The 27,224-nt window shown below is 40.6% G+C and overlaps 2 protein-coding genes across 2 annotated transcripts in view; one reads left to right on the top strand and one right to left on the bottom strand.

Moving 5' to 3' along the window:
• Positions 1 to 27,224, top strand: part of LOC307026621 (A-type potassium channel modulatory protein DPP6-like) — a 352,894-nt gene that overhangs the window by 19,787 nt on the left and 305,883 nt on the right. The gene's annotated exons all lie outside the window — the stretch shown is intronic.
• Positions 7,172 to 9,653, bottom strand: LOC307026548 (E3 SUMO-protein ligase ZBED1-like). Its single transcript, XM_079662032.1, has 2 exons — positions 7,926 to 9,653; positions 7,172 to 7,798 (listed from the first exon to the last, which is right to left on the bottom strand). Exons 1-2 carry the CDS (start codon positions 9,414 to 9,416, stop codon positions 7,400 to 7,402), a joined length of 1,890 nt encoding a protein of 629 aa, XP_079518158.1. The 5' UTR covers positions 9,417 to 9,653; the 3' UTR covers positions 7,172 to 7,399.

Below are 27,224 nucleotides of genomic sequence, written 5' to 3'. Positions count from 1 at the left end.
TGCCCGATGGCCCGGGGCCATCTAGTATTTAGCTCGGGCAATGAAGCCTCACCTGCTGGTTGCCTGATCGGGCAATCTATTATGCCAGTGTCATGCAGCTTGCGGATCCAGTAATGAGAGACCCGACAGTGAAACTGAACATATCTATAACTAGTTACGGTAGTTTGAGAGGTAATTAAAATAGCTACGTGTGATATTCTAACCTGAGGTGTGTGTTTTGTCCGCTCACCGCTGCATGTGATCATGCAGAGCTGCGTGTCGACTCGTCAGCAGCAGCTAACTCTCTCCCGTCAGATTAGACTTCACTCGCGTTTATGTCCATATCGATCAGATCCAGCTAGTTCTAGCTAATGATATGACTTCCTGCTTATTAAAAGACACCTAAACAATAAGCGTCGCTATGCAACTGGGTGAGGCCACACAGTATAGCGCAGCTTTATGCATTTGTTTAAATGCCCACCGGAAACCCGAGGCATTACCAACAGATCAACGCACAATCAACCCATACAGCACATCTCTTTCTCCACATTAAGTGTTAGACATTAGAATTGACTATTCTTGTCTGTCACATAAGTGGCGCAACTGAAGCGGTATTGCGCTAAAGGGAAATTATTTTGACCGAAGAGATTTAGATTTGCCGGCTAACGGGAACTCTGACGTCGCCATTTTGTGTGCTTCGCGGATGCGCTCGGCTCCTCTCGACTGCTGCTCGGGTCTGCTCGGTCAGCTTTCGGATGAAGAGGCATTCGTTCGACCAACTTACAGTAGATAACATTACAAACATTTTTAACAGGGGTCATAATAGTGTAAATAATGTTTGTTTTGGCAGTTACAACTGAATTTAATGTTTTCTATTTTTTTTACATCTGGGAAGGCATTTGCCTTCATCAGATGGAAAGTGTCTTGACCAACAACTTAAGTATTTCTTATAGCTATGCAGGGCATGCAAGAGAGCAAACACAAACAAGAATAAACAAACAAGTGAATTGAAGAATAACATTGAAATTGTACAATATAATATTGTGGTGGTTCATCTTATAATTCAGTCTAGAGAATGCACCAGACAGCATCTAAGGCCTGCAAAAATCTAAATGTTCTAGGGGGAGGCCCCCAAAACCCTTCGTGTGTCATTTCGTCCGCGTGCATTTTTCAGGGCAATCTCTATTGGGCTCAGGGCCATCTGTAAATTAGCTTAGATGGCCCACAGGGCTAATTGATTGCTACACCAGTGCAAAATCCTTAATGTCATGCACTGGTGTAGTGATCCAATATCGTTACCATAGCCTTGCCCTTTAACAGTTATTACGAGCCCTGGCTCAGCCTCACCAAGAGTCCAGCGCCTAGCCTTCTTACAGGCAAAGTCACTGATCAAGTCCTTGAAGTCCAGCTTTCTAGCCAACTGGCTTTCAATGGACAGCATGGCAAGACTGCAAAGCCTTATGGGGGGACAGGGCTGCGGAGCCTAAAGATGGATCTGTTGGTCCTGGCACCAGGGGAGGGACAACTGATTTAGTATGAATAGCTGCTAAAAATGTACCTGCATTTATTAAATATCAGCTAAAAGAGTGAAATTAAAACCTCTGAATTTTCTGTGAAGATATTAACAGTACTTGAAGGTGGGGTAGGTAATTTTGGAGAAACCAGCTCGAGTGCGCTAGAATTTGCAACCGGAAAAAATCTGCCTCTTCCTTACAGAGCCCCTCCTCCAACATACATGAAAGCGCACATGACCAATGAGGGCACGAGATAAGTTTGTGCACAGATGGAAGGCTGACAGGCAGGTAGGCCATCCAGTTACTTTAGCCGGGCCGGCTCAGATGATTGGTCGTGCTTTTTACAGTACTACGGCTTCCACGAATGACATTTTGTTATGGATTTCTTCTTAATGCAAAACATTACAATTATTATTTACAATGGACTACGCTTAGCTAACAGACATACTGTCGCCCTTTAGTCCCTCTCTCTTGTCTTTCTCTCCTTTCTTTTCTTTCTTGAAAGCCTGACTTTGTTAGTCGTTTAGACATCGTACACACGTAAGTACTAGCATCCCTCCTCACATGCTCTCACTAGTCTCTCTCTCTGCTAAAAAGGGCCGGTCAGGTGCTGCACAGCGTTTGGAGGCAGGACCAAACCATTACATGTAAATAGAGGGGGGTGTTCGATGCTTTGGATAATTAACTTTTGGAAGAAAATAAGTTAAATGAATCATAAGTTTAGTGAGTACATCATCAATATGACGTTATATTAATGTTAATTATTGATGATTGATGAAAGGTTACTTAAACTTTTTTTTTTAATGTTCTAAAATATTTTGGGGCCCCGGTCAGTCACGGGCCCTTAGAATCATCCTAACTTTTCACCCCCTTACGGCGCCCCTGGGAGTGGCAAAGGATCAGCTGAATGACCCGCAAGTGCTTCATCCAAAAGGACAGGAGGATGGACTTTGTGTTTAAGTGATTTGATCATCAAAGGTAGGCCTAAGTCATTTTCAATGTGGGCCGCCGTGCCAACTTAATTCATTTGTAATTGTTACTTGGCTGTGGGTGCCCTGTCATGATAGGTGTTTATATAAATGGTGTTGTTTTGTGTGGTTGAGAGTTGCTGTCATTGATGCGTTTTGCACCCCGGGCCGCTGTTCTGATATTCCGCTGAAGAATACGCTGTGACGTAATATCTCTTCTTTTTAAGAGGAAAGGGGGGGGGGGGGGGGAGAGTCAGAGAGCCTAGGTATAAAAGTCACGGCTTGCCACTGGGTGCGATATAGCGTGTAATTACATTACAAATACTGACTTGAGCCCCACCACTGTATGGGTTAGCCCTACCATAGATTACCCAACAAAGATAGTCTGGCACCGCCACTGTTCACTGTGCACTGCTGAATGATGTATGTGCAGAGTTTGACCCTTGAAGGCTGTTTCTTCTGCTCTGAAATTGAATATATTTGTTACAAAAAACAAAATTTGTAAATTTTTGATTTTTAGATTTAATTTCGGATTTGTGAATCGGAGAATTAGTAGATGGAAAACATACCTAATTATTCAAAGTAAAGTATTTCATTTTATATATGGTAATACTAAGGAGGCATAGGCCTATATGATGATACGATTATTGATATTAAAAAAGTGATTTGTTTTTTGTCATTAGAAAGTGAAGTTATTTATTTGTAAACTCCAAATCCACATTTTTTCCTCAATGGCCTTTGTGCCCTGGCATGTGGCCTTTCCACCCTGAAAAAATGTGACACTAAAGGCCAAATGGCCTTGCCCCTAAAAAGACAAAAATCCAAGCCTGCTTATAGTTTCATGTCTTGTTACATACGAATAGATCATATTTGTTAAGTGTTATTATGGGAGAATTACTATTCTTTTGCTACTACTGCCTTATTAGGCCCATATTGAGCAGCGCATATTAAGACCAAAACTCATGTACAACAACTTCCTTACTTGCAATAGATAAGCACTAATTAGAGGGTTATTGAGGAAAAACTCTAAACTAATGGCCTATCTATTACTTGTAGAATATGGTCATGTAGAATAAGGTATTATTAAGTGTTTTATAATTAATAATAAAGAGCCAAATCTACCACTAATTTGCATGTTAATAAACTAGTTGATGGTGAATTTGTGTACCTTGATATAAGGTGTTACCGAAATAAGTGATAGTCATTCAAATATTAATAAAAGTAAAAATGTCTAGTTTCACAGTTCCAGCTTGTTTTGTTGGACCAACAGTTAAAGCAGTGATTCTCAAATGGTGGTACGTTGGGGTACTGCAGGGGGTACATGAGATAAAAAAGAAAAAAGGTTGATTAAAAAAATACCATGCATGATTACAAAAATAATCATAGTTAAATAGAAAACACATTTGTATATAAAATATTCCTAGAAGCAACAAGGGTTCAAGATCCGTTCTTGTGCTTTTCTGGTGCTTAACTGGTTCTTCTCTGTTTTTACAAGTGTGTGGTCACGTTCTAGTCACTTTGCTCAGCGCTACTGCTTGTTACAACTTGTATTCGCCGTACTCGCGATGAACTGTTATTGCTCAGGTTAATCTCGCTCCCCTCCGACGTAAGCGTGAAGTATTGGTTCTTGCCGGTCATCCGAGTGGAGCCAGCTAAGTACCAGGTTTCGGTACTGAGAGCCGGCTCCACTGCGGTGGAAACAGGAAGAACCAGAGCTAAATCAGGCTATAGCCCGGAACCACGCTGAGCGGGAAGCCAGTTGCAATATTAGATTATAACAAATAGACATTGAAATGGTTAACACGTAGCAAAACTACAGCAGGGAACGTGGACAACGGAGAAAAAAAGAAAGCCAAAATGTAGCCAACAAAATACCTTCAATATCAGGAGGCGTATGCTTTGATGGGATTCACGTTAACTGGCAACCCGCCCCAGACATTTAATGTGTTTTTTATGTGGGGAGAAACTAGCCAAATCTCGATGAAATCAGCGCACCTCCAGAGATATCTCAGCACCAAAACACCTGTGTCATGTTGGTAAGCCATCGGAGTTTTTCAAGAGAAAACTTGCTGAGTACAGATTATTGCAATATATGATGCGAAAAGCCTCCACAACATAAGCCAAAACACTGGAGGCATCGTATGCGGTGTCACTGCTCATCGCTAAAGCCAAAAAGCCGAACACGATCGCTGAGGACCTGATACTCCTAAATAGTGTCAGTGCAGTGTTATTACATACCGTAATTTTCGGACTATAAGGCGCACCTGAATATAAGCCGCAGCAGCTAAATTGAATGATGTGTACATATATAAGCCGCACTGGACTATAAGCCGCAGGTGTTTTAATGTTTAATTACCATATGTAAGGGTTCGTGCACAGAGGGGATTGTCAGGAAAGAGATGGCTGTTTGAGGAAGCTCCCATTTATTAGCATTTCAACAAACAAGTTGCATATTTGCATAACGTATTCAAGTGTTAGTATTTAGTTCAATAGTAGCTACAGAACATGTGCTGTGTAAACTGTACTGTATCACATAGCGTTTCAGACACACAAAGCTTTCAACTTTCAAACTTAAACGGTGCGCTCCCAGCGCACGTACCGGCAGTGATCTACAGCAGCGGTTTTCCACCAGTGGTACGGGGACAAACTGTCTCTATCTCGTAATGTCTGTCTGTCTTGCTCTCGTTCTGTAGGCTTTTTCCATCAAAAATGTTCGAGGTCAGTCAGGGGGTACTTGGCTGAGAAACTGTTTCAAAGGGAGGTACATTACTGAAAAAAGTTTAAGAAGCACTGAGTTAAAGAACCAACTATATTTAATCTATTTATTATAAAACAAAAACCAGAAAATCTTTTGTTAATTCACTTCATTATTAACATAAATGATTATCCATCAATTGAATGTTGCCCTGTGGATACTTGTGGAATATTTATGTACTTGATTGGGGTCAGCTTTTTGCAATATCAGAATGTGGGCTGCTTGGAATGAGGGACTTGATTTATAGTGACCTTTTATGCGGGCCACAGTTTTTCAGCGGTGGCAGCTCACAACAGCAGCATTTCATTAGGCACACTGGAATCCATCATACAGAGTGTTCCCCTTTGGCTACATTTGTTTGTCGAGCAATCAAGCAAGGCCGGCAGATGGCTAGAGTTATCAGCTTTTGCAGCATAGGAGCTGAAATCTTATGACAAGAGTAGTTTCATGTGAACTCATCTTGTTTACTAAAAATGTATCCCAGTTTTTCATTATTGTTACGTCCCAACTACCAACTAGGGGAAGAGGAATGCAACACACACCAGTATGTAATTGGTATTAATTATAAGCGTTTATTTAAAAACAGCTGTAAACAAAATAGCAGGCAAACAGCCTGAAACAAACAAGAGCCAAAAGGGCACAGGTTGACAAATAACCAACTAAAGGAGGACTCTAAAAAGGGAGCCAAAGACATACAGGAAAAAGACATACTAATATACTAAATAAAGAACGAAACAAAACCTCACTCTAAAAGTGGTACAACTAACACAAAGAATCTATACAAAAACACAGCTAAACTAAAGGCAACAGTCACAAATCCTAACTATACTCTAAACACTAACTAAGCTACTCTAAACACTAACTAAGCTACTCTACACTCTAACTAATCACACAAGTTTTAACCCCAGAACAAAGAGCAAGTACCGAGAGGCATCTGTCCACCTACAGAGCCTCCAGAATGATGATTGTCCCCAAGCTTTGTATAATCTCCAGCAGGTGTGCGCCGGCTGTGCGCTGCGATTGGAGTGCGTCGGGCCCGGCGTGCTCCAATCGCAATCTTCAGGGGCGGACCAGGAGATGGGAGCCAATGCCGGGAGGGCAACCGCACAGCTCATTTACATAGAACACACACAGCTGAAAACACTCAGACGATCAGGAAGGCAGCAGCCGTAACACTCCCCCCCTTAAGACACAAACCCACAGGTTTTGTGAACCTAAGCACTCTAACGAAATTCCTAATAACACACATTCATCACAAACTCAACCTGACACACTAACATCACAAACTCAACCTGGACAAGCATCGGCCAACACATTCTCTGAACCCTTTAATGACGGGTGTCTACTGTTGTAGTCCCGCACAATCAGAGCCCATTGCAGGAGACGCTGGTTGTGCTTGGACACGCTGGGGCAGAATATCAATGGATCGTAACATGTAAACATCACAATTGGCCAAAGGCTGGGTCCAACATCAATCTTAACATGTTGTAGAGCCAACACTAACACTAAGATCCGATACACGAGCTGACGCTCTCGGGTTACCGGGAGTGTCGAGAAGTCTAGAGGCTTGTCTGAGCCGGCGTGTTTTGCTGGTCTCATGACATCCTCACGAGGGGGAGCCACAATTTCTGGCTTCTCCTCAGACACTGCTTTATCTGAAGACACAGGCACAATCAAAGGGTCAGGTAATAAAACATAAGGGTCACGTTTACTTGCCTGTGCGCGTGCGTGTGTAGCCAGGCCAATGCCTTTAGGCAGGGATACATTCTGCCGCTGTTCCTTGCGTTTCAGAGCTGCGCAATTGGCGATGACATGTCCAGGTTTATGACAGTAAAAACTAGGGATGTAACGATACCAAAAACTCACGGTACGGTAATACCGCGATAACAAGTCCACGGTACGATATTTATCGAGATATATTGAAGGAAAAAAAAAATCTAAAAAAAAATACAAATTTTTTTTTTTTACTCCAAAATGTTTTCTTTATTAAATAATAAATCTGATTTGTACAGCATTTAGTATAGTAGTACATTTAAATTGTCAAAACAGTAACAGACTGGAACAAGAACAAGTACTACCAAACAAAAGTATGCATTTTCTTTGTGCAAATAAACAAGAACATTCAATAATCAGACCCTGCAATAAAATAGATTTGAAGTAACTCAACTCAAACTCTCTCTCACTCACTCATCAGACAGGTTTCTTTTCAGGAAGATGAGCATGTCAACATTTCCAGGTAGAAGCTGGGATCTTTGGGCGTTTACAATATCCCCTGCTGTGGAAAAAACTCTCTCACTCGGCACTGATGTGGCTGGGACAGAGAGATATGCTTTGGCCATGGGGGACAGCAGTGGGTAACACTTTGCATTGTCTCTCCACCACTTGAGAGGACAGTCAGAGAGTAAAATAGAGGTCGCTTTGCGGTACAAGTCAATTTCAGCCTGGATACCAGTGTTGTGCTGTGCGACGTGCACTTCTTCACTGAAAGACTCCCCAAGGAGATCTTCGAGTGCTGTCTTTTTGGAAGGAGGAGATTGTTCCTCAGCGTCATGTGCTCTTTCCCCTTCTGTTTCACTAGGGTTCTATGCAAGCAAGCAGAGGTAGAAAAAAAACGTCTTATCTTTCTTTTCACAAAAACAACAGAGGCAAACCCACCTTACGTTATCTGAAAAAGTTACACAGACACAAAAAGAATATTTAAATATGTACCTGGTTCTGCATCTGTGTGGCTTTCAACTTCAGCCTGTCGAAAACGTCCTCCCTCTGACTGTCATTTAGCTGGTGCAAGCTCCGGAACCGGGGGTCCAACGCAGTGCTCTCTTGCAGAAACTTGTTTTGCTCCCCTTGGTATCTGTCTGTAAAGTCCTTCAGTATGGCTCTCTTCATTTGGGCGATGGTGGAGGAGTCCTCATCGCACTGTGCCATGCTTTGCTCTATCATGTGCTTGAGGGGCACAATGAGAGAGACTGTAGGTCGAGACTCATCGCACAGCACGGTGGTTGCTTTTTTCAGCGGTGAGAGAAGCCGAACCATGTCCTCGGCGTCCGTGATGTCAGCTGGTTCAAGAGTGTCTATCTCGCGTGCGTTGCGCCTGACTTCAGCACTGAGTAGCGTTGCAGCGATAGCTTGTTGTTGCTCCAGGTAGCGCTCGAGCATGTCAAGCGAGCTGTTCCATCTTGTGACCACATCCATGATGAGTTTATGCGCAGGCAGGTTTAACATTCCCTGTTTGGTGGCCAGCACAGCTGTGGCAGTTGAACTGCGGTGAAAAAACGCAGCTACACGCCTCACTCTACCAAGCAGACGACTTGCCCGGTTTACGTTCAAACCCGCTTTTGAAGCGAGGTTTAAAGTGTGTGCAAAACACTTTATGTGTGGGGAAAGACCGGCCTCTCTCACCGCTACATCCATATTCCTTGCGTTGTCTGTTACGACAGCAATGCCTTGATTATTGTCGAGTCCCCACTCCAAAACAGCAGATTTTAACACCTTAGCAATGTTTAGTCCAGTGTGTGATGTGAAAAGAGGCCGCGTCTGTAAAACAAAACTTTTAATTTCCCATTCGCTGGTCATAACATGAGCCGTGACTGTAATATAGCTCTGCGTAGCTCGTGAAGTCCACCCATCTGTTGTTATTGAGATGCACTCTGCTTCTTTGAGGCTCTGTGTCACTTTAGCTTTTGTCTCTTGGTACAGAGCGGGTAGCACTGTTCGACTAAAGTATGGCCGTGATGGAATGGCATACTTGGGCTCCAGCGTGTTTACTAACCTCCGAAATCCACTGTTGTCGACCACAGAAAACGGCCTTAAGTCTTTGGCCATGTACTCGCCGATGCACCTTGTTATTTCCTGAGCTCTTGGACTGTTAGGGGGAAGTGGCGCTCCAAATATTTCTGTCAGAGTCAGTTGGCCTGGCTTAGGCATTTTCCTCACAGTAGGTTGTTGTGTTCGGAGCTTTTCTGGGTGGTGATGTGACAAATGACTTCTCATGTTCGATGTGTTTCCCGAATTGTAGGCGACCGTCGCCCGGCAGGATTTGCAAATAGTTTGGCGTTTGTTAGTTTGCTTTTCACCTTTGTCATTTCTTGAAACGGGAAAACCAAAATGCTGCCACACAACAGCTTTAAAAGTCGATGGAGCATCCTCAATTTCACAATTTCTATTTAGTTGGTCAGCACGTTCGTCTACTCCATTCGCCATTTTCTCGTTGGGTCTGAGTGTGAGGGCGGGCTTGCACGCAAAGGATGATGGGAGTATTCTTGATTAGTATTATGGCGTCCTCTGCTGTTCAAACAAAAACATTACAGTTTTTATTTACAGGGCGAGATATAAATGAATGAACGGTAATATCGCGGTAGATCTTTTCAGTCTCACGACGGTATTGAGCCGTTTCATTACCGCGATACCGCGGTATTCGGTATATCGTTACATCCCTAGTAAAAACACTCCCTCTCTTCTCTGTTCACGTTACACACATTTGCTGGCTGAGTAAATGGTGCGGCTGACACACAACGGGATCTCTCCGTAGAGACAGGGGAAAACACAGTTTTATGCATCAGCACATACTCATCAGCTAACACAGCGGCAGCAGAGAGAGAGTTTACCCTTTGTTTGTTCACGTACTCCGCAATGCGATCAGGCAAACACTTCTTAAACTCCTCCAACATGATCAATTCTCTCAGAGAAGAATAATCCGTAGCGTTACATGAAGCAATCCACTTAGCAAAACACATTCCCTTTTTCCTAGCAAACTCTACGTGCGTTTGATCAGGACTCTTCCTATCGTGTCTAAACTTTTGCCGGTAAGCTTCAGGAACTAACTCATACACTCTGAGGATGGCACCTTTTACTGAGTCATACTGCAGGCTGTCCTCTAACGTGAGAGCCACAACTGCTTCCCGAGCTTTTCCATGTAATTTGCACGTTACCATCAGAGCCCAAACTTCAACCGGCCACCGCAACGCCATAGCAATGCGCTCGAAGGCACCAAAATAGGCATCCACCTCAGTCTCACAGAATGTTGGCACTAGCGAAATGTTGTTACTCACGTCAAAGGCAGGGGGAGGAGGTGGAGATGGCAAGTTTCTTCCGGCAGAGTCAAAAGCACCGGATGCGCGCAGTTGGGAGTCCAGTTCCAGCCGACGCATCCGGATCTGGACTTCCTTATCTGCCTCGATTTTCTTTACCTCCAACTGAAACTGCCTGTCTTGCTCCCTGTCTTTTGCTTCCAACTGAAGTCGGGCGAGGCGGACTTTAAGTTTATTCCCTTCCCGGGAATCAGGACTACCAGGAGACGGTGGACTATAGCGAGGCGGCGCAGACGGTGCTTTACACTGCTCGCCCCCCTCGCTGCCACTACCCTCTCCTTTAGCACGGACATTTGGCACAGTGAGCTCACCTTGTGCAGGCAGCACCAGAAAACCCCTTTCCACCAACTCATCCACCACCAGAGCCTTTAACTCTCTTTTTAACAATTGTTTTGCCACTGGGAGACCGAAATGTTGCGCTATCTCATATAAGTCGTTTCTACGACACTGAACTAACTGCTCATGAGAAGGACAGACCAAAAACGACTCCAAATCAAAAGTTGCCATACTCAGCTAAAACTGCACCCAAACCTTACCAAATTGTTTTTAGCTATACACAACCACTTATAACCCCAGGAATTAGTTATTTATCCCGAACGAGCCCCCATGTATGTTACGTCCCAACTAGGGGAAGAGGAATGCAACACACACCAGTATGTAATTGGTATTAATAAGTGTTTATTTAAAACAGCTGTAAACAAAATAGCAGGAAAACAGCCTGAAACAAACAAAAGAGCCAAAAGGGCACAGGTTGACAAATAACCAACTAAAGGAGGACTCTAAAAAGGGAGTCTAAAGACATACAGGGAAAATACATACTAATATACTAAATAAGGAACGAAACAAAACCTCACTCTAAAAGTGGTACAACTAACAGAAAGAATCTATACAAAAACACAGCTAAACTAAAGGCAACAGTCACAAATCCTAACTATACTCTAAACACTAACTAAGCTACTCTACACTCTAACTAATCACACAAGTTTTAACCCCAGAACCAAGAGCAAGTAGCGAGAGGCATCTGTCCACCTACAGAGCCTCCAGAATGATGATTGTCCCCAAGCTTTGTAATAATCTCCAGCAGGTGTGCGCCGGCTGTGCGCTGCGATTGGAGTGCGTCGGGCCCGGCGTGCTCCAATCGCAATCTTCAGGGGCGGACCACGAGATGGGAGCCAATGCCGGGAGGGCAACCGCACAGCTCATTTACATAGAACACACACAGCTGAAAACACTCAGACGACCAGGAAGGCAGCAGCCGTAACAATTATTTAATTTAAAAGCACACCATTACTTTAATTGATCATTGACAAAGTGGCAGATTAATGCCGTGCGGGTCCGTGATCGGCACGGGGTGGGCCCCTGCTGAAAAGGAAAACCCCCCCGCAGGACTTGATACGCCCCCTTGATAAATAAATGTAATTTTAATGAAACCAGCTGCAATGGATCATGGATCCACCAGGCGGAGCCGTGAAAAGCTGCCACACTGGAACTCATGTGAAATAAACAGCTGATAGATCTACAGGTATCTGATATAGCAGATATTTGTTAAAATCCATATGTCACGGATAGGATCATATTCTGTGCTAAATAAGAGACATGTCATAATTTACAAAACATCACCATGATTTTATTTAACAAAATAATGTTGTTTAATTCACGTTGGCGTAAGTACAAAACCATCGCTATGTTTTTTCATCAGGAAATGCAGCCCTGCTCAAACAAACGATTTTCAATCATCATCCTCACGATCATTTAATGTATCATATGTTCGCGAAATGAATTGAATGCACTAATACATGTAGTTTAATCCACATGAGTTTACAACAACAAAAATAATCGCTTTGTTTTTATATCACATCCGACCGGCTCTCACGACCGATAATCCTAATCCCACGGGCAAACAATAATATGTACAGTGTTAATAGTTTACTGTATTATTAGTGTCTAATATTACTGCAATAACAATCACACATTGAGTTGTTAAAATCAGACCGTTGTGTTTTTTAAACAGTCTGAATGAAACGGCAGCTCTCAGGTGATCAGGTGTGTGTTTACCAGTGTTGGGACTAACGCGTTACTGTAACGCAACTACCTTTTGCGGTAACTAATAACGTTACTAGTTACCTATTCCCATTCAATAACGCCGTTATAGTCACTGTGATTTAAATGGGTGCATTACTGCGTTACATTATGTGATCCAACTGAACCGAATCTCCCTGCGGATGTAATTTACAGTTGAATACAGCGATGTCTTCTCACAGTACCATGGAAAAGTGAAAGTGACCAGAGAGGAGTGATGATTGGTTAACGTGGGGTAACATTTCAGGGTAAGCCAATCAGAGACAGAGTTGGGGCGTGTCTTGCCTTATGGGGAAAATACACAGACACACAAACACTTGCTAACACATAGGCCTACACGGCAACGCCCACCACCAGCACACACACTATGGCAGATGCAATAATCAGCGAGAGTAGCAGCGCATTTACAACTTGGAGATATAACCACTATTTTCAATTTGTGGGGATAAAGGACGCACAAAATATTACGGTCAAATGTAAACTGTGTGCAGGACCAGGGGCGCCGTAAGGGGGTGAACAGTTAGGATGATTCTAAGGGCCCGTGACTGACAGGGGCCCCAAAAAATGTTAGAACATTAAAAAAAAAAGTTGAAGTAACCTTTCATCAATCATCAATAATTAACATTAATATAAAGTCATATTGATGATGTACTCACTAAACTTAGGATTCATTTAACTTATATTCTTCCAAAAGTTAATTATCCAAAGCATCGAACACCCCCCTCTATTTACATGTAATGGTTTGGTCCTGCCTCCAAACGCTGTGCAGCACCTGACCGGCCCTTTCTAGCAGAGAGAGAGACTAGTGAGAGCATGTGAGGAGGGATGCTAGTACTTACGTGTGTACGATGTCTAAACGACTAACAAAGTCAGGCTTTCAAGAAAGAAAAGAAAGGAGAGAAAGACAAGAGAGAGGGACTAAAGGGCGACAGTATGTCTGTTAGCTAAGCGTAGTCCATTGTAAATAATAATTGTAATGTTTTGCATTACAGTTTTTCTCAATCGCTAAACCCATTTTTTAGAATCAAAATTCATTTCTTCAAAACAAGAACATAGCCATCTAAACAGAAACACACTTGCCATAACTCTGAATATCTTTTGCAAAATGCACTTACATGACCAAAACTGAAAATACTGGTCACAAAAAAGAATAAGTCGATCGAAACAGAACAAATTGTCCTCTAATGAGACAAATGTGTTTTCATAACTGAAACTCTGGTCACCATAACAACACATTCTACCATAACAATATACATTTCTTGCAAAGTGCTCTAAGGCACTCAAAACTAAAAATACCCCTTCCAAAACCAGATACCTTCTCCAAAAACAAACATTTGTCAGCTCATTAGAAGACTATTTGAACAGTCATTACTAAGTGGCACACTAAATACTGACTACAATCATCAATACACAAACCTCAAGCTATCCATATTGGAAACTGAACGGAAAACTGACAAGTTGGGAGAAACAAACTTACATATAGGAAAAACAGTGTGTTACTGTAACTATGTCATTGTTTTTATGTCTCATTTTCAGAAGAGCACCGTAACAGAAACAAAAGATGAATAGCAATACACTGGAAAAAAAATAACATGGGTAAATGATGTAAATCAGCAGTAAAGCAGAGAATGAGATCTATATAGCTTTACTGATCTGCTCTTTGCCGTCTGTCTGGCCACATAGCCTCATCTACGTCACAGCGTATGTCTTCCCTTGCAAGGCGGCGTGGGAAATATCTCCTTGCGTGTCGACACCACCCTTGACAAACATCTTACTGAAGTGAGGGAGGTCTTTTATAGGATTCTTATTACAGTAATTACAATTACTATAGGAAATTCATTGATGTCAGCTGTGAGCAATACATTTACATGGAAGTGAAGTACTCAATTCACCCCAATACAAAAAAAAACATTTCTCAATGTGCAAAAAGGAAAAGACCACAATTACTGACTGTAAAAATATTGTATCAGCTATAGCTAATCCTCCCCATATGAACATCTCAAAGAGCTATGCAAGTCATATCAACACTATTATAGCTTTACCGGCACCATTTACTGTAAACAAATATTTTAAGTACAGTCATGCAAATTCTGTCATGTAAATGTTTTCAATGTAACATCATTACTGTAAGGTATACAGTACATTCCATGGAGTTACCTTTTTCAATGGGGTGATTGACTGATAACAAGTGTTAATATTTTGCACATCAAGTGTCAATTAGTGTAGCTATGGTCTAAGTTTATGAGGAAGTGTTATCCACTGTGAGAAGATTTTTTTTAGTTTTGTAGACATGAGTTACACAAAAGATTTTTGATCTTTGTGTAGAGAATTGTAACTTCAGTTAGAGAGTTGTGTGATCTGTTTTGCAAAACACTGCTTAGCATCTGCATTTTGTGTGATATCAATGATAAATGGTATACTGTTGTAGAGAAATGGTTTTCTGTTTCGATGGCTGTGCTGTTGGTTTGATGAAAGGAATTTTGATTCTAAATAGTGGGTTTAGCGATTGAGAAAAACTGTAAGAAGAAATCAATAAAAAAATGTCATTCGTGGAAGCCGTAGTACTGTAAAAAGCACGACCAATCATCTGAGCCGGCCCGGCTAAAGTAACTGGATAGCCTACCTGCCTGTCAGCCTTCCATCTGTGCACAAACTTATCTCGTGCCCTCATTGGTCATGTGCGCGTTAGTTGGAGGAGGGGCTCTGTAAGGAAGTGGCAGATTCTTTCCGGTTGCAAATTCTAGCACACTCGAGCTGGTTTCTCCAAAATTACCTACCCCACCTTTAAGTACTGTTAATATCTTCACAGAAAATTCAGAGGTTTTAATTTCACTCTTTTAGCTGATATTTAATAAATGCAGGTACATTTTTAGCAGCTATTCATACTAAATCAGTTGTCCCTCCCCTGGTGCCAGGACCAACAGATCCATCTTTAGGCTCCGCAGCCCTGTCCCCCCATAAGGCTTTGCAGTCTTGCCATGCTGTCCATTGAAAGCCAGTTGGCTAGAAAGCTGGACTTCAAGGACTTGATCAGTGACTTTGCCTGTAAGAAGGCTAGGCGCTGGACTCTTGGTGAGGCTGAGCCAGGGCTCGTAATAACTGTTAAAGGGCACGGCTATGGTAACGATATTGGATCACTACACACAAGATGCATGATAAGAAAAATACTGAGAACAGGTAATAGGCTCTGATTTAGCACCACCATCAGGCCTTTTCATTTCCATTTCAGTTGTGTTGTCCGTTTACACTTTAATACCCGCTTATTTTGTAGTATGTATATTTCATAAAAGAATCTGCTGCTTATGTTATTTTTTTTGTTATAGCATTTTATAAATGATAATATTGGTGTTAATGTTCACTTTATTTTAATTTAAGAGGTCATGTATATTTAAGTTATATTTATTTTGATCTTTTCATGCGGCCCAAAATCCCTGGTGGCGCCCCTGTGCAGGACAGAAAGCATTGTCCACATCGAATAACAGCAATGCCAATCTCCTGAAGCACCTAACTAATGTACATGGGGCTATAAAACTAGTCGCCAAAGACCCCACCGTCTCAACCACCGGCTGTGACCCAGATAGAGCAACACCATCTAAACAGCCAAAAAACGATTTTACAGGTTACAGTCTACCACCTTTAATTATATGGGCTCTATGGCCGGTCCGCGCCCCCCACCTTTAAGCAGCGGGCTCCAGCAGGAACAGCTGGAGGCCGGAACAGAGTGAGACAGGTAGCGCGCAAAGTCGAACCGAGAGTGGTACGAGAGACAGAACGAGAGCAAGACAGACAGACATTACGAGAGCGAGACAGTTTGTCCCCGTACCACTGGTTGAAAACCACTGCTGTAGATCACTGCCGGTACGTGCGCTGGGAGCGCACCGTTAAAGTTTGAAAGTTGAAAAGTTTGTGTGTCTGAAACGCTATGTGATACAGTACAGTTTACACAGCACATGTTCTGTAGCTACTATTGCACTAAATGGTAACACTTGAATACGTTATGCAAATATGCAACTTGTTTGTTGAAATGTTAATAAATGGGAGCTTCCTCAAACAGTCATCTCTTTCCCGACAATCCCCTCTGTGCACGAACCCTATGGTAATTAAACATTAAAACACCTGCGGCTTATAGTCCAGTGCGGCTTATATATGTACACATCATTCAATTTAGCTGCTGTGGCTTATATTCAGGTGTGTCTTATAGTCCGAAAATTACGGTAATTGTTACTGCCAAAAGAGTGTAGTTCTTGTTTAATTGTTACACTGCCAAAATAGTGTAGTTGTTGTTAATGTGTACACTGTGGTGATTGACATTATTCACCCACAGATCTATGGGTTTGGGTATTGTTCTGCACGGACATTTTAGTGAACCGGACTTCCTGTTTCTGCCGGCCTTCACTTCCCGGGCATGAAGTTGTTTACAATGGTTTTCAGATGCTAGATAAAAGTCTAGCTTGTACCTTTGATACCCGCCTCCGACTCCCATCTCTCGGCACCACAACACTGCCAACAGAGTGTAGTTGTTTTTATTTCACATTGCACTACTTAGAACTTGATTGTTGAGGCTACAATAAAGATGCCTGCTTTATTGTTATTGCACAGATTACAGGTACTGAGACAACGAAATGCAGTTTAGCTTCTAACGATGCAGTAAAGTGAAAAGTAATGTACACAATCTACAGAATAAAATATAGAATTTATTGAATGATGAATAAACAGTGAGGGGTACGAATACACTAGATATACACATTAGCCTGTGAGCAGTATTAACAGTGTGTATAAATATGCTAAGATATATAAAGTATGAAAACGGTAAGCAGTGCAAGTATAGTATAAAATATATGGATATTAATTTAATGGAAAATGTGAATGGAAGTGGCGAGGTGAAACTGACACAAAACAACAACAAACTTTTGCCGAGCCAATGGAGAGTTTCATCAGCAGCACGGGGTACAAACCACCAATGAGCGCTCAGCTCGAGATACCAGCGAGTCGAGAGAGTGAATTATAAATGCATTTTCTCTTTTGAGAAGCCCCCACCCCCCATGTTGTCTATATGCTGTATGTTGCAAACTCTTTGTTTAAAACTAATTGGCCATCGGAATGTGTGGAGTAAGTCTCCCAAGGGGGATGGTGATCACATTCCACAGCTCTCCCCCCCTCCTGTGATCTCCCAACCCCCAGTCTGTGGGTTTGTGTTCGCATATTTCAGTGTTCATTTTGGCAGCTGTTTTTGATTTTATTCTTAGTCTTTAGACGAAAATGGTTATTAGTTTTAGTCACATTTTAGTCATTCCTATCCTTCGTAGTTTTAGTTTAGTTTTAGTCGACAAAAACTTAAAACGTGTTAGTCTAGTTTTAGTCCAAGAAAAATTACATTTTAGTCAACGTTTAGTCAAAATGTGTCTCTATACTCTCTGAACGCTCCGTCCCCGGCAGATGTCTGTGTCCGCTGCAGCGTGTTTGTTAGGCCCCGCCCCCCGCACACAGAGAGACACAGGGAGATCGCTCTTCTGGAGTGAAGAGAGCGGAAATAATGATATTGCAAGTTAGAAACGTAAGATGCATTTTGACAGACAAGATGGACACTTGGGGGAAAATATGCTGCATTTTGAATGTCCGATAGTCCACCATTAAAACCTTAGTCTCGTCTCGTCAACGAAAACTAAATATACATTTCGTCATCGTTTTCGTTATCAAGAATCTATTTTTAGCTCGTCATCGTCTCCTCTTAGTCATGTAAAAAAGGTTGTTGACGAACATTTTTCGTCATAGTTTTCGTTGACGAAATTAACACTGGCATATTTAAACTGTCACACTTTCTGTTGTTTCTATCGCGCATTGCCGGTATGAAAGGGTCTGTGCCGGAAATATCAAACATTTAATAAAAGTGAAAAACAATGAACAAGACTCAACGTATTAATAATAATTAATTATATTTATTCCGTTTGGATGTAGGATTTTTGACTTTGTTTAGAGCTGTGATCTTCTCTGCAGCAGAGAGCTAAGCGCTGTCGGACCGGACCTAACCCTAAAAAGTATTATCACCTGAAATTAATCATTATGTTATTCATATTAAATACATATAAGTATTTTTACAACTTGTATTTAGAAATACTGTGTTGTAATTATTGATGCATAAATGTGTTCATCCATTCAATGTGGCTTCTGCTATAATGGGGTTAATGTATGATATTACTTAATAATACAATACATTATAATATATGATATGATAATTATATTTTAGTTTTTATTAATTTCTTATTTCATAGTTTCTCATTATTATTATTTTTTTTATCGCTCATCTTATTTTTGATTTTATTAATCTGTGTGAATCTGTGCTATCCTGTTTTTCACTCTAACCCTGTTGCTGTTTGAACTATTGAATTTCCCCACGGGGATTAATAAAGGTCCATCTTATCTTATCTTAATGTATAAATAGATTTACTTCAATCTACTGTACTGTGTACACCCTAACAATGTTACAAAAAATATACTGCATAAAGCAAACTATATACTTTATTTGATCTAAAATATTGATGTTTTTTCATTATAGTAGCCTGTGAAAACCATAACAAATAAGTCATTAAATGCTACAGTGTTCAACAAACACAACTGCAGAGCTGCAAACATTGCAAACAGACTAAGTTCTACAACACCCAGTTGTCCTTGTGTATTTGTGAATGAAGCGCCATCTCATGGTTAAATCCTGTAATTGAACAAATGGGGAAATTTGGCAACGCCCTCTAGCAATTTGGCAACACCCCCAGCCACTGGGATCCGCTGGGCTTTTGACTGGGACACACCCATGTGAATCCTATCTGGAGTGCTACATCTGTAAGGTAATTGAAATTATGTAACTTTCAAAACGCATTTTTGAGGCAGTTCAAGCTGCTTTTACTGCGTTCACTTTGCAATAGCAAGTAACATATCAACATGTTTAGCTCAAGAACCCGGACTCATCTCTACGCACCAGTGGTGCTGAAGAAAACAGGTTGACTGCAAACACTTTGTAGTTTTGGTTTGATGGGAGAGTTTCACACAGCTTGACCACAACATCACCTCCCAAAGACCCATGTGCAGGTAGAGGCCAATCAATATTTCCAGCTCCTTAACAGTGGTGTTAACATTGCTGTGATGTGCAGATTTTTGCACACTTTAATAACTAATAATTTTTGCTCCTTTAATAACTCAAGCATTTCCGCTGTGATGAATTTCCTGAATTACTCCAGGGGAGTATGAAGGTTGTCTAGGGCAGAGGTTCCCAACCTTTTTTCCCAAGAGCCCCCCCAAATGACTCCTGGGGGGGGGGCACAACAGCGGTAATTAAAGTTTAAAAGTCTCAAAAATGCTACAACTACTGTCACAAACTGGATGAATGTGAAGTATTTTGTTAAAGGAGGATGAAAGCGTAATGAAGGAGCACTATTGGAGTGACTTTGATGGTTATTGGACTCAGGATTAATTCATTTGGATTCCCGCTGTATGAAGAAATTATTGGACGGCGCAGAAGTGGAAACAATTCACAAAGAGATTAAACTGTTTAAAACACATGCTCAAAGTAAGCCGGATTTTGCCGATGTGTTTATGTGGATCAAAAAGTCGTAAATAATCTACAAAATGGAGGGGACCGATCTGATTGGAGCAACTGTGACAAATAATCCAACTGAAACCGGCATGGACAATGACTGTTTTAAAAATGCGCTTATCCAGAAAAGCCTGGTTTGGATACTTTACGGGCAGAAGAAACATTTCTATTAAAGAAAAATTATACATTTCTGTCTTTTTATGCCTATAATAGCTATTAACTTGAATTTTTATTAAAATGAATCAATCAATTATTTTGTATTGTAATTAGGGCCGGGACTTTAATGCGTTAATTAAGATTAATTAATTAAACAAAAATTAACGCGTTAAAAATTTGTACGCATTTTAATCGCACTTATTTTTGCACCGCGGAACGTTTCTCACTGGATGAGTTTCAGGGGTACCGATTATACTGGAGCACCAACTAACGTTCATGACTTCAGACAACAACAAACCACAGTGAACAATAGTCAAACATGAACGAAGAAGCTGATGAGACCGCTTTGGTTGGCCCCGTGGATGGGACATTTTGTTTTAAAAAACGGACTGATGGAAGCGTCGATAAGAGCACGGTTGTTTGCAAATTATGCAAAAAGGAATTTGCATATCACCGCAGCACATCAAGCCTCAAGTATCACCTCAATGCAAAACCTATAGCAGCTAGCGTGGAAGCTAGCGTGGACGTTAGCCCGACTCGGAGTACAAGGACCCACACCCAATTCGCGTTGATCAAACAGTGGCCTATGCAACAGAGAGATTTTATTTTTCATCAGGATATTGGAAGAATAGGAGGGATTGAGGTCAATCACTGGCACTTTTTTTATTTTATTTTAAATGGTACACTTTATGTTGAACTATTTATTACGTTGTTGGTGCAACTGGCACTTTATGTTGAACTGTTTATTGTTTTGGCCAAGGTTATTGAGAGAGTTGGACTGAAATTGATTAGATTTTTTAAATCAACTGTTGGTAAATCAACAAAGTCTGTTATGGCCTCTGAAGCAACAGAGAGATGTTTTCTAATAGTCAGGGTTTCCAATGATCTGAATGTACTTGAAAGTATTTTGTTTTACTTAAAAAACAAAGTGTTATAGTTTACAGAAGGTCTACCTACCTATAGGCTACCTGAATCTCTGAAATGTACTATATTCCTAAATATGCTATTGCTACACTTTATGGCAAAAATTGCACTTTTCTGTTGGTCTTGGCTAAGTACCACCTTGAAAAAAATAAACAATGTTTTGTTGCTTAAGCTTATGTATTCAGTCATTATTCAATGGTATACTAAAATCCATGTGAAAAAAATTGCTTCTCACTGTTCTCAGGTCAAATATTTATATGTGATTAATCGAGCCCCGGCCCTAATTGTAATGTAACTACAAGGCTTTTAGTGACAATCATGTATTGCCAAGTATATGCAAAAAAGTAAAAAAAAAAAAAAGTCTAAATATGATATTTGGCCTCAAATCATCTGAGGCCTGGCGCCCCCCCTGCGATCTTTGGCTTCCCCCCCCCCCTAGGTTGGTAACCACTGGTCTAAGGGCGTTACACTCTGTCCTTTGAATGTACACCCAGGGGCTTCAACAGGTTTATTTCTCCAATAAAACTTTGTCTGGATTTGCCCCCTACCCAGGGTTCACCTTTGGTTGAGTTTCTTTATCTACATCACCTCGTTCGCTACAGTCTGATTCACCTGACTCAACTGACTCATCATTCTCCATTTCTTTTTTTCTGGGAGTGTAATTAAGGTCATCAGGTATGAGCTCCCTTCACATCCTTCAAACTCACTATCATCTCCCAGGATGACTGCCAGTGCATCCTGAATACTGTATAGCCTCTCTTATTCATACTATAGAATACAAATAAAATGACATTGAAAAATGACCGATTTAGTGTACACAATCTTGTTTGTCTGTTTTTTGTTTTGTTTTCATATTCTTTGAATTGAACAATATATTTACTAAATATCTCCAAATCAGCTAAATTAACTGAGCAGACCATAATCATATTTCTTATTATGAAATATACTGTATGTCACATTATATTTTCTGAGAAATGTTAAGGTTAAGGTCCTGATGTGACAATGTCAGTGATATTTATCTTATTTGTTTCATATCAATTTGATCAAGAAAGGTTTTCACAACAGGTTAATTGTAATAAAGGACATGTTATGCTAGCATTATAATTCTTATGCCTATGACCCACCAGGATGTTCAGTATGTGTCACAATTAATTAGTTAAAATCAAGGGTAAATATGTTTATTCAACTTTGCAGAACATTTAAAGGTCATGTCAAAACTGTGTTCCTGTGAGAAAATCTATGAGAAAAGCAATGTCAAAACGCTTTGTCACTTCAGCTCAGATCATCTATCTCAAAGTAACTAAGAGCAATGCTTATTGTATGTTGACTTTGGCGTACCCTGTGGAGAACAAAAAATCGTTAGTGTTTGGAGCACTAGTCTTTTCAACTGCAGAGAGTTGGAGTATAAAAAGCCAGTTAGCTGAACTACACTAAAGGACTGTAAATAGGGTTGTTAACAAAATAGCTCCAGAAGAGTTTGCAAAGGGTGGCAACTATCTCCCAGTGATATTTGTATAAGTGTCTGGCCCTTCACTAGTGTCTAACATTGTGTTGATGCATTTATTCTGAACAAGTAGTGATCAGCACATCTCTTAACCAATCGGCAAACTCTGTGGAAGAGCCGGGACGCCAATACGGAAGTGGCACACACTGCAGTTCATATATTGGCCGATAGGCGATGGCTGCAGAAAGGAGCAATTCCCATAGACCCCCATGTTAAAATGCCCAATTTTACATTAGAAAAAAACATGTTTCTACCCCTGGCTCCATACATTTTATTATCGATATAGTTAGATTCCACCTTCATGATTATGGATCTGTGAGTGAATTGTTTTCTAAAACAACCCTTTTATTTATATTAGGTCTTAAAGTTTTTGCATAAATTAGGGCATGGTCACATTGAATGACGGCTCTGTCAAGTAACTGCTGCTGCTAGCTTCTTGTCTCTCTGCTAGCTCCTCCGTGAAGCTAGCTACAGGGACTCAGCCTGGTCAGTTCATCCAGGAAACACAACTCGAAGCCGGCCGTGGTTGTTTGTTCTTCATGCTTATATATCGGGCTATTGTGACTCGCTCTGCGGTTAAAAAAGACGGTGCATGAATGCGGTTTTGCGGTAAGTGAAATTTGAGTGCTTTATTTATGTGTTAATTATTTTAATCTACGTAATGAATGGGCTTGGGTTGCGAGTGGTAGCTACATCGGTGCTAACGATGCTAATCGTAGCCTCCAAGTTAAAATCATAGACTGTATAAAGGTTAAAACAAAATAGAGAAGTGTTAAGCGTAAAGTGGGATAATACTGTAGAACAAACGGCTTCTGTTTGAGGTTGATAAAATAAGGTCATCCTTGTAACTTAGAGACATATTTTATTATGTAGGTAGGAACTGTATGCATCGCTAAGGTTAATTTAAATTGGCTATGCTCAAGTATGTAGACAAGCTAATGTTGAAGTAGTAGTGTATGTGAAATCAACCTCACAATAAGATGTGTGTATATTACAATTATTAATGTCACATTTCAAGATGATTACTTAGATATTACAATATGGTTCGTTGAGCTGGAGTTCATTATTGTTAGCTTAGCTCGGTAGCTTCAGCTAGCTCTTGAACTTTCAGCTCGGTGGCAGCAGGTCCCGCCTCGGCTCCACCTCTTTGCCCTTATTTGGAGCAGGCTGGAGAAGGCGGGAGTTGAACCCTGACGTCACTGTCGAGCCGTTAGTGGCCGACTCCGCCTACTAAGGGCTTCTCGGCAACTCTGCAGAATCCTATGGGTGACTTCACGGACCCTGCGTCCATTTATGTATACAGTCTCAGGGGTCGGCAACAGGCGGACTGCGGTCCGGATCCGTTTTTCCTTGCCATGGACAGGTTCCTGGAACACAACAAGAGCATAACGTGTCTTCACGTGGTTATGTCTCATCTGAAAGGAGTGCTGACAGAGAGCACCGGAACGCCGCTCCAGCTTTTCAAATATTGCAGTACCCATAAGGAGCCGTACACATGCCGCAGTGTTTCCGTGGCTGTGTCTTTAGTTGTAAGCACAGTGGCAATCTGTTATTAGCATCTGGTTAGCTAGCTATGCTAACGAATTTAAAGAGCTTTTCTACAACCAGGTGGAAGAGAGCTCTCTCCTGAGAGGCTCAAATAACCTCAGCTCAGTAAGGTTAAGGCACACCTTGATATGATCATTATAATTATTAATTAGACTAAATGAAAAACAGGTAGGCCTATAAAATACTATATGACAGTAACAACAAAGTTGTTAAAAATAACAAGAATAGAGTTTAAAAGGGGAGTGATTTGTAAAATATCCAAAAAGAAAAATCTGGTTACAGTTCTGTTTCATATGGGTGTTGAAAGATGTATCGATCTCCTCATGTTGCTCTCAAAGTGCACCAGATTGATGCATTTAACTTCAATATTTAAAAAAATAATAATCCCGGGGGAGCATGCCCCCATACCCCCCTAGAGGAGGTGAGGTTCTCCCCCACACTTAAATCATGTTCACATGGATAGGATAAAATACATTTGCACACATCTTGTGTCCATATCTTTCTGTTTTGGTGGTCATGCCACACCGTGCTCATGCATGCATGCACGAGTCATGGTAAGATATCTGGATTAAGAGGTTGCTTTTTCTTTGCACAGCATGAAAGAAAGGTGAAATGAATGGGCTGTGATTTTAGTTTTTTTAAGCAGAGGTTGAGTTCAATAATTTGTACGACCCTCAGAGGATGTTGTAAAAATTGAAAGGAAAAAGGTTCCCCTCCCCTGCTGTAAATAATAATAAAAACCCTTGATTTATAACTTAACATCTCTGTCTCCTATTGATCTGAGTATATTACAAAGAATAGCCAGTTCATTGAAGCATTATAGCACAGGCCTTTGTCAGATGGTATAATACGCTGTTTTTTTTCTGCTTCAAATAGTTCTCTCTTTTTTCACCATACCTGTGTTTGCATCACTGTAACCAATGAGCACCTGCATGTGTATAAGAATGGCCCTGACACCATTTCAGCCCAGATTTACAAACTCCTGGCAGGAAAAGCTCGAGCTCAATTCTCGCCCTGAATACAAAAAAGTGAGTGAGGGACTGCAATATAAGAGGGAAAGAAAGAGAAACTTTAAAACTGTTCAATTGTTATGATGTGTAAAGACTGATATTGTTCTATAATCGTCTGAAACAGTTAAGTCATGATGTGAAACGGTTAACAAAGAAAAAGAGAAACTCAAGCTGCTGCTCACTTTATTTTATTTATCTAAAATTAAGCACTTTTAAGATGCACACATTTTCAAAAGCAATTTTATTTATTTCCCGAGAGGAACATTACACATATCCACAGTATTTACTGTATATCTGTATAGTTAAATGTTAATAGACAATAAATATTGTTGTTTTTGAATTGTACTTTATTTGATTGGCAGTCAGTTGTTGATTACATGCATACGTTGATAAAGCTACAGGCTACTTCAATATACATCACACTAATTCATAAAGCAACTTAGACATTTTGAAGCTCCGGACCTTTGAATGGGAACATTTTCTCGTTGAATTTTAGTTGAATACCCCTGGTCTATGCTCTTAACCATCATATTCATGTATTGAAGTTTTTTATTTCAAGCATTATTGTGAAGGCAAATTATTTTTTATTGTTTTACTTTCTTAGTCAGGATTAAACAACATTCAACATCATATAACAATACAAAACGTGTTTTAATAGGCTTTCAAATCTGAGTCTGTTTCAGTTGATTTTATACCAATACTAACAAATGAGGAAACAATGAGTAATTGAAGGATTTTGGCGTGAAATTACAGCCATTCAAAGACTCAGAAGATCTGTTTTTGGCAATCAAACTCATATTGGGAGAAATCCAGTAAGTGCTCTTAGTTTCCATTGTTTTTCCATCAATTAAATTCACATCCATTGTATTTTTAAATATGTTACTGTGGCAAGTCACTATGTGCTGTGTATGGGTTTTACTGCCTCATGCATGATTATGACCCATATACAATCTGAGCGATATTCAGAAGTAATTTTCCCTCCTTGTGCATACCGTAGATGCCATCTCTGTCTGCTGCACCCTCCACCCGGCACTCAGCAATCAATCATCACCTACACAGGCTACATCATGCTGAGAGCTACAGCAAAATAATGAGTATCAGTGGCTGAATATTTTATACAACCAACCCCATCCATCCCTACTTTGTGTGCATGCTTAAGATTGAGGACCCGTGCTAGTTAAGGTCTGATTGCTGCAATTTTATGAGGAGATGCAGTAATTGGGCTTGTTCATGTAGTTGGGTTGATTTCTTTTTTTTATGGTTAGTCATTCATCAAAGTGAAACTGAGATAGTTCCAGACCATTCAGTGAACACTCAATGTGCAATATATGAGTTACAGGCAATCTTTTTCATGAGGTGAACCAAGCCATTATACCTTTAGATCTTTTTTTAAATAAACCATTACAAAGTGTTAAAAGGATATGTAGAGTCAGAGGAGTCATAAAGGTATTTTGAAGAACCAATTATTTGCATGGTCCCACATACACTACACACAACCCCATTTTTGAAGAATACTATTGGATTTAGCAAGTCAAGGCCAGTCCACAATGTCTCCTCTGTGGTGTGTCCGGCCAATGATTGAACATTTTCCAAAGACTAAGGTAATCTCAAGCAGTCTGTTCAATTAGGTGACTATCAGCCTGAATGCCATTGGTCTTTCAAACTGGGAAAAGATGACAAAAGGAGATTGAAAAAACGTAATCTCACTTTGTGGAGTTAAGAAGTGAACTTTTATGAATTTCATTACATGACTGAGCATTCTTGGTTGCATCACCATGACAGTTTTGAAAATGTATCGCAGGTGATGACGAGGTTAGCTTTGACAAGAGGGAGGAAAGTAAGACCGCCAGTTTTACACTTTAGGTTTTGAAGTAGGGAAAACCTTGAAATGTGAACATAAAGTTCAGCCTCAGTAAAGTCAACATTAGGGATGAACCCATAAAATGTTTTTGAAAAAAAGATACTGGTGAGAAATTACTCTCGCAGGATGGACAGATCTCCCCCAAAAGAAAACTTTAATATTAACGTTTATTTTAGAAGGTGTAAAGCAAAGACTTTATGTGCAATTTGTTGATATTATGAACCTGAACTGAACATTGTAAAATCTGAAACCAC

The sequence above is a fragment of the Notothenia rossii genome (assembly GCF_949606895.1).
Source record: "Notothenia rossii genome assembly, chromosome: 12".
In the NCBI taxonomy this organism is placed as follows: Eukaryota; Metazoa; Chordata; class Actinopteri; order Perciformes; family Nototheniidae; genus Notothenia; species Notothenia rossii.
The sequence above is the reverse complement of the archived record's forward strand: the minus strand, read 5'-3'. Positions and strand labels throughout refer to the sequence as shown.

Bases quoted from the DNA above. Each gene is read 5' to 3' on its own strand.
- LOC307026548 (XM_079662032.1), bottom strand. From the start codon at position 9,416: ATGGCGAATGGAGTAGACGAACGTGCTGACCAACTAAATAGAAATTGT. The intron at 7,799-7,925 runs GTACATATTTAA...TTGCTTGCATAG, and splicing joins CCACACAGATGCAGAACCAG to AACCCTAGTGAAACAGAAGG.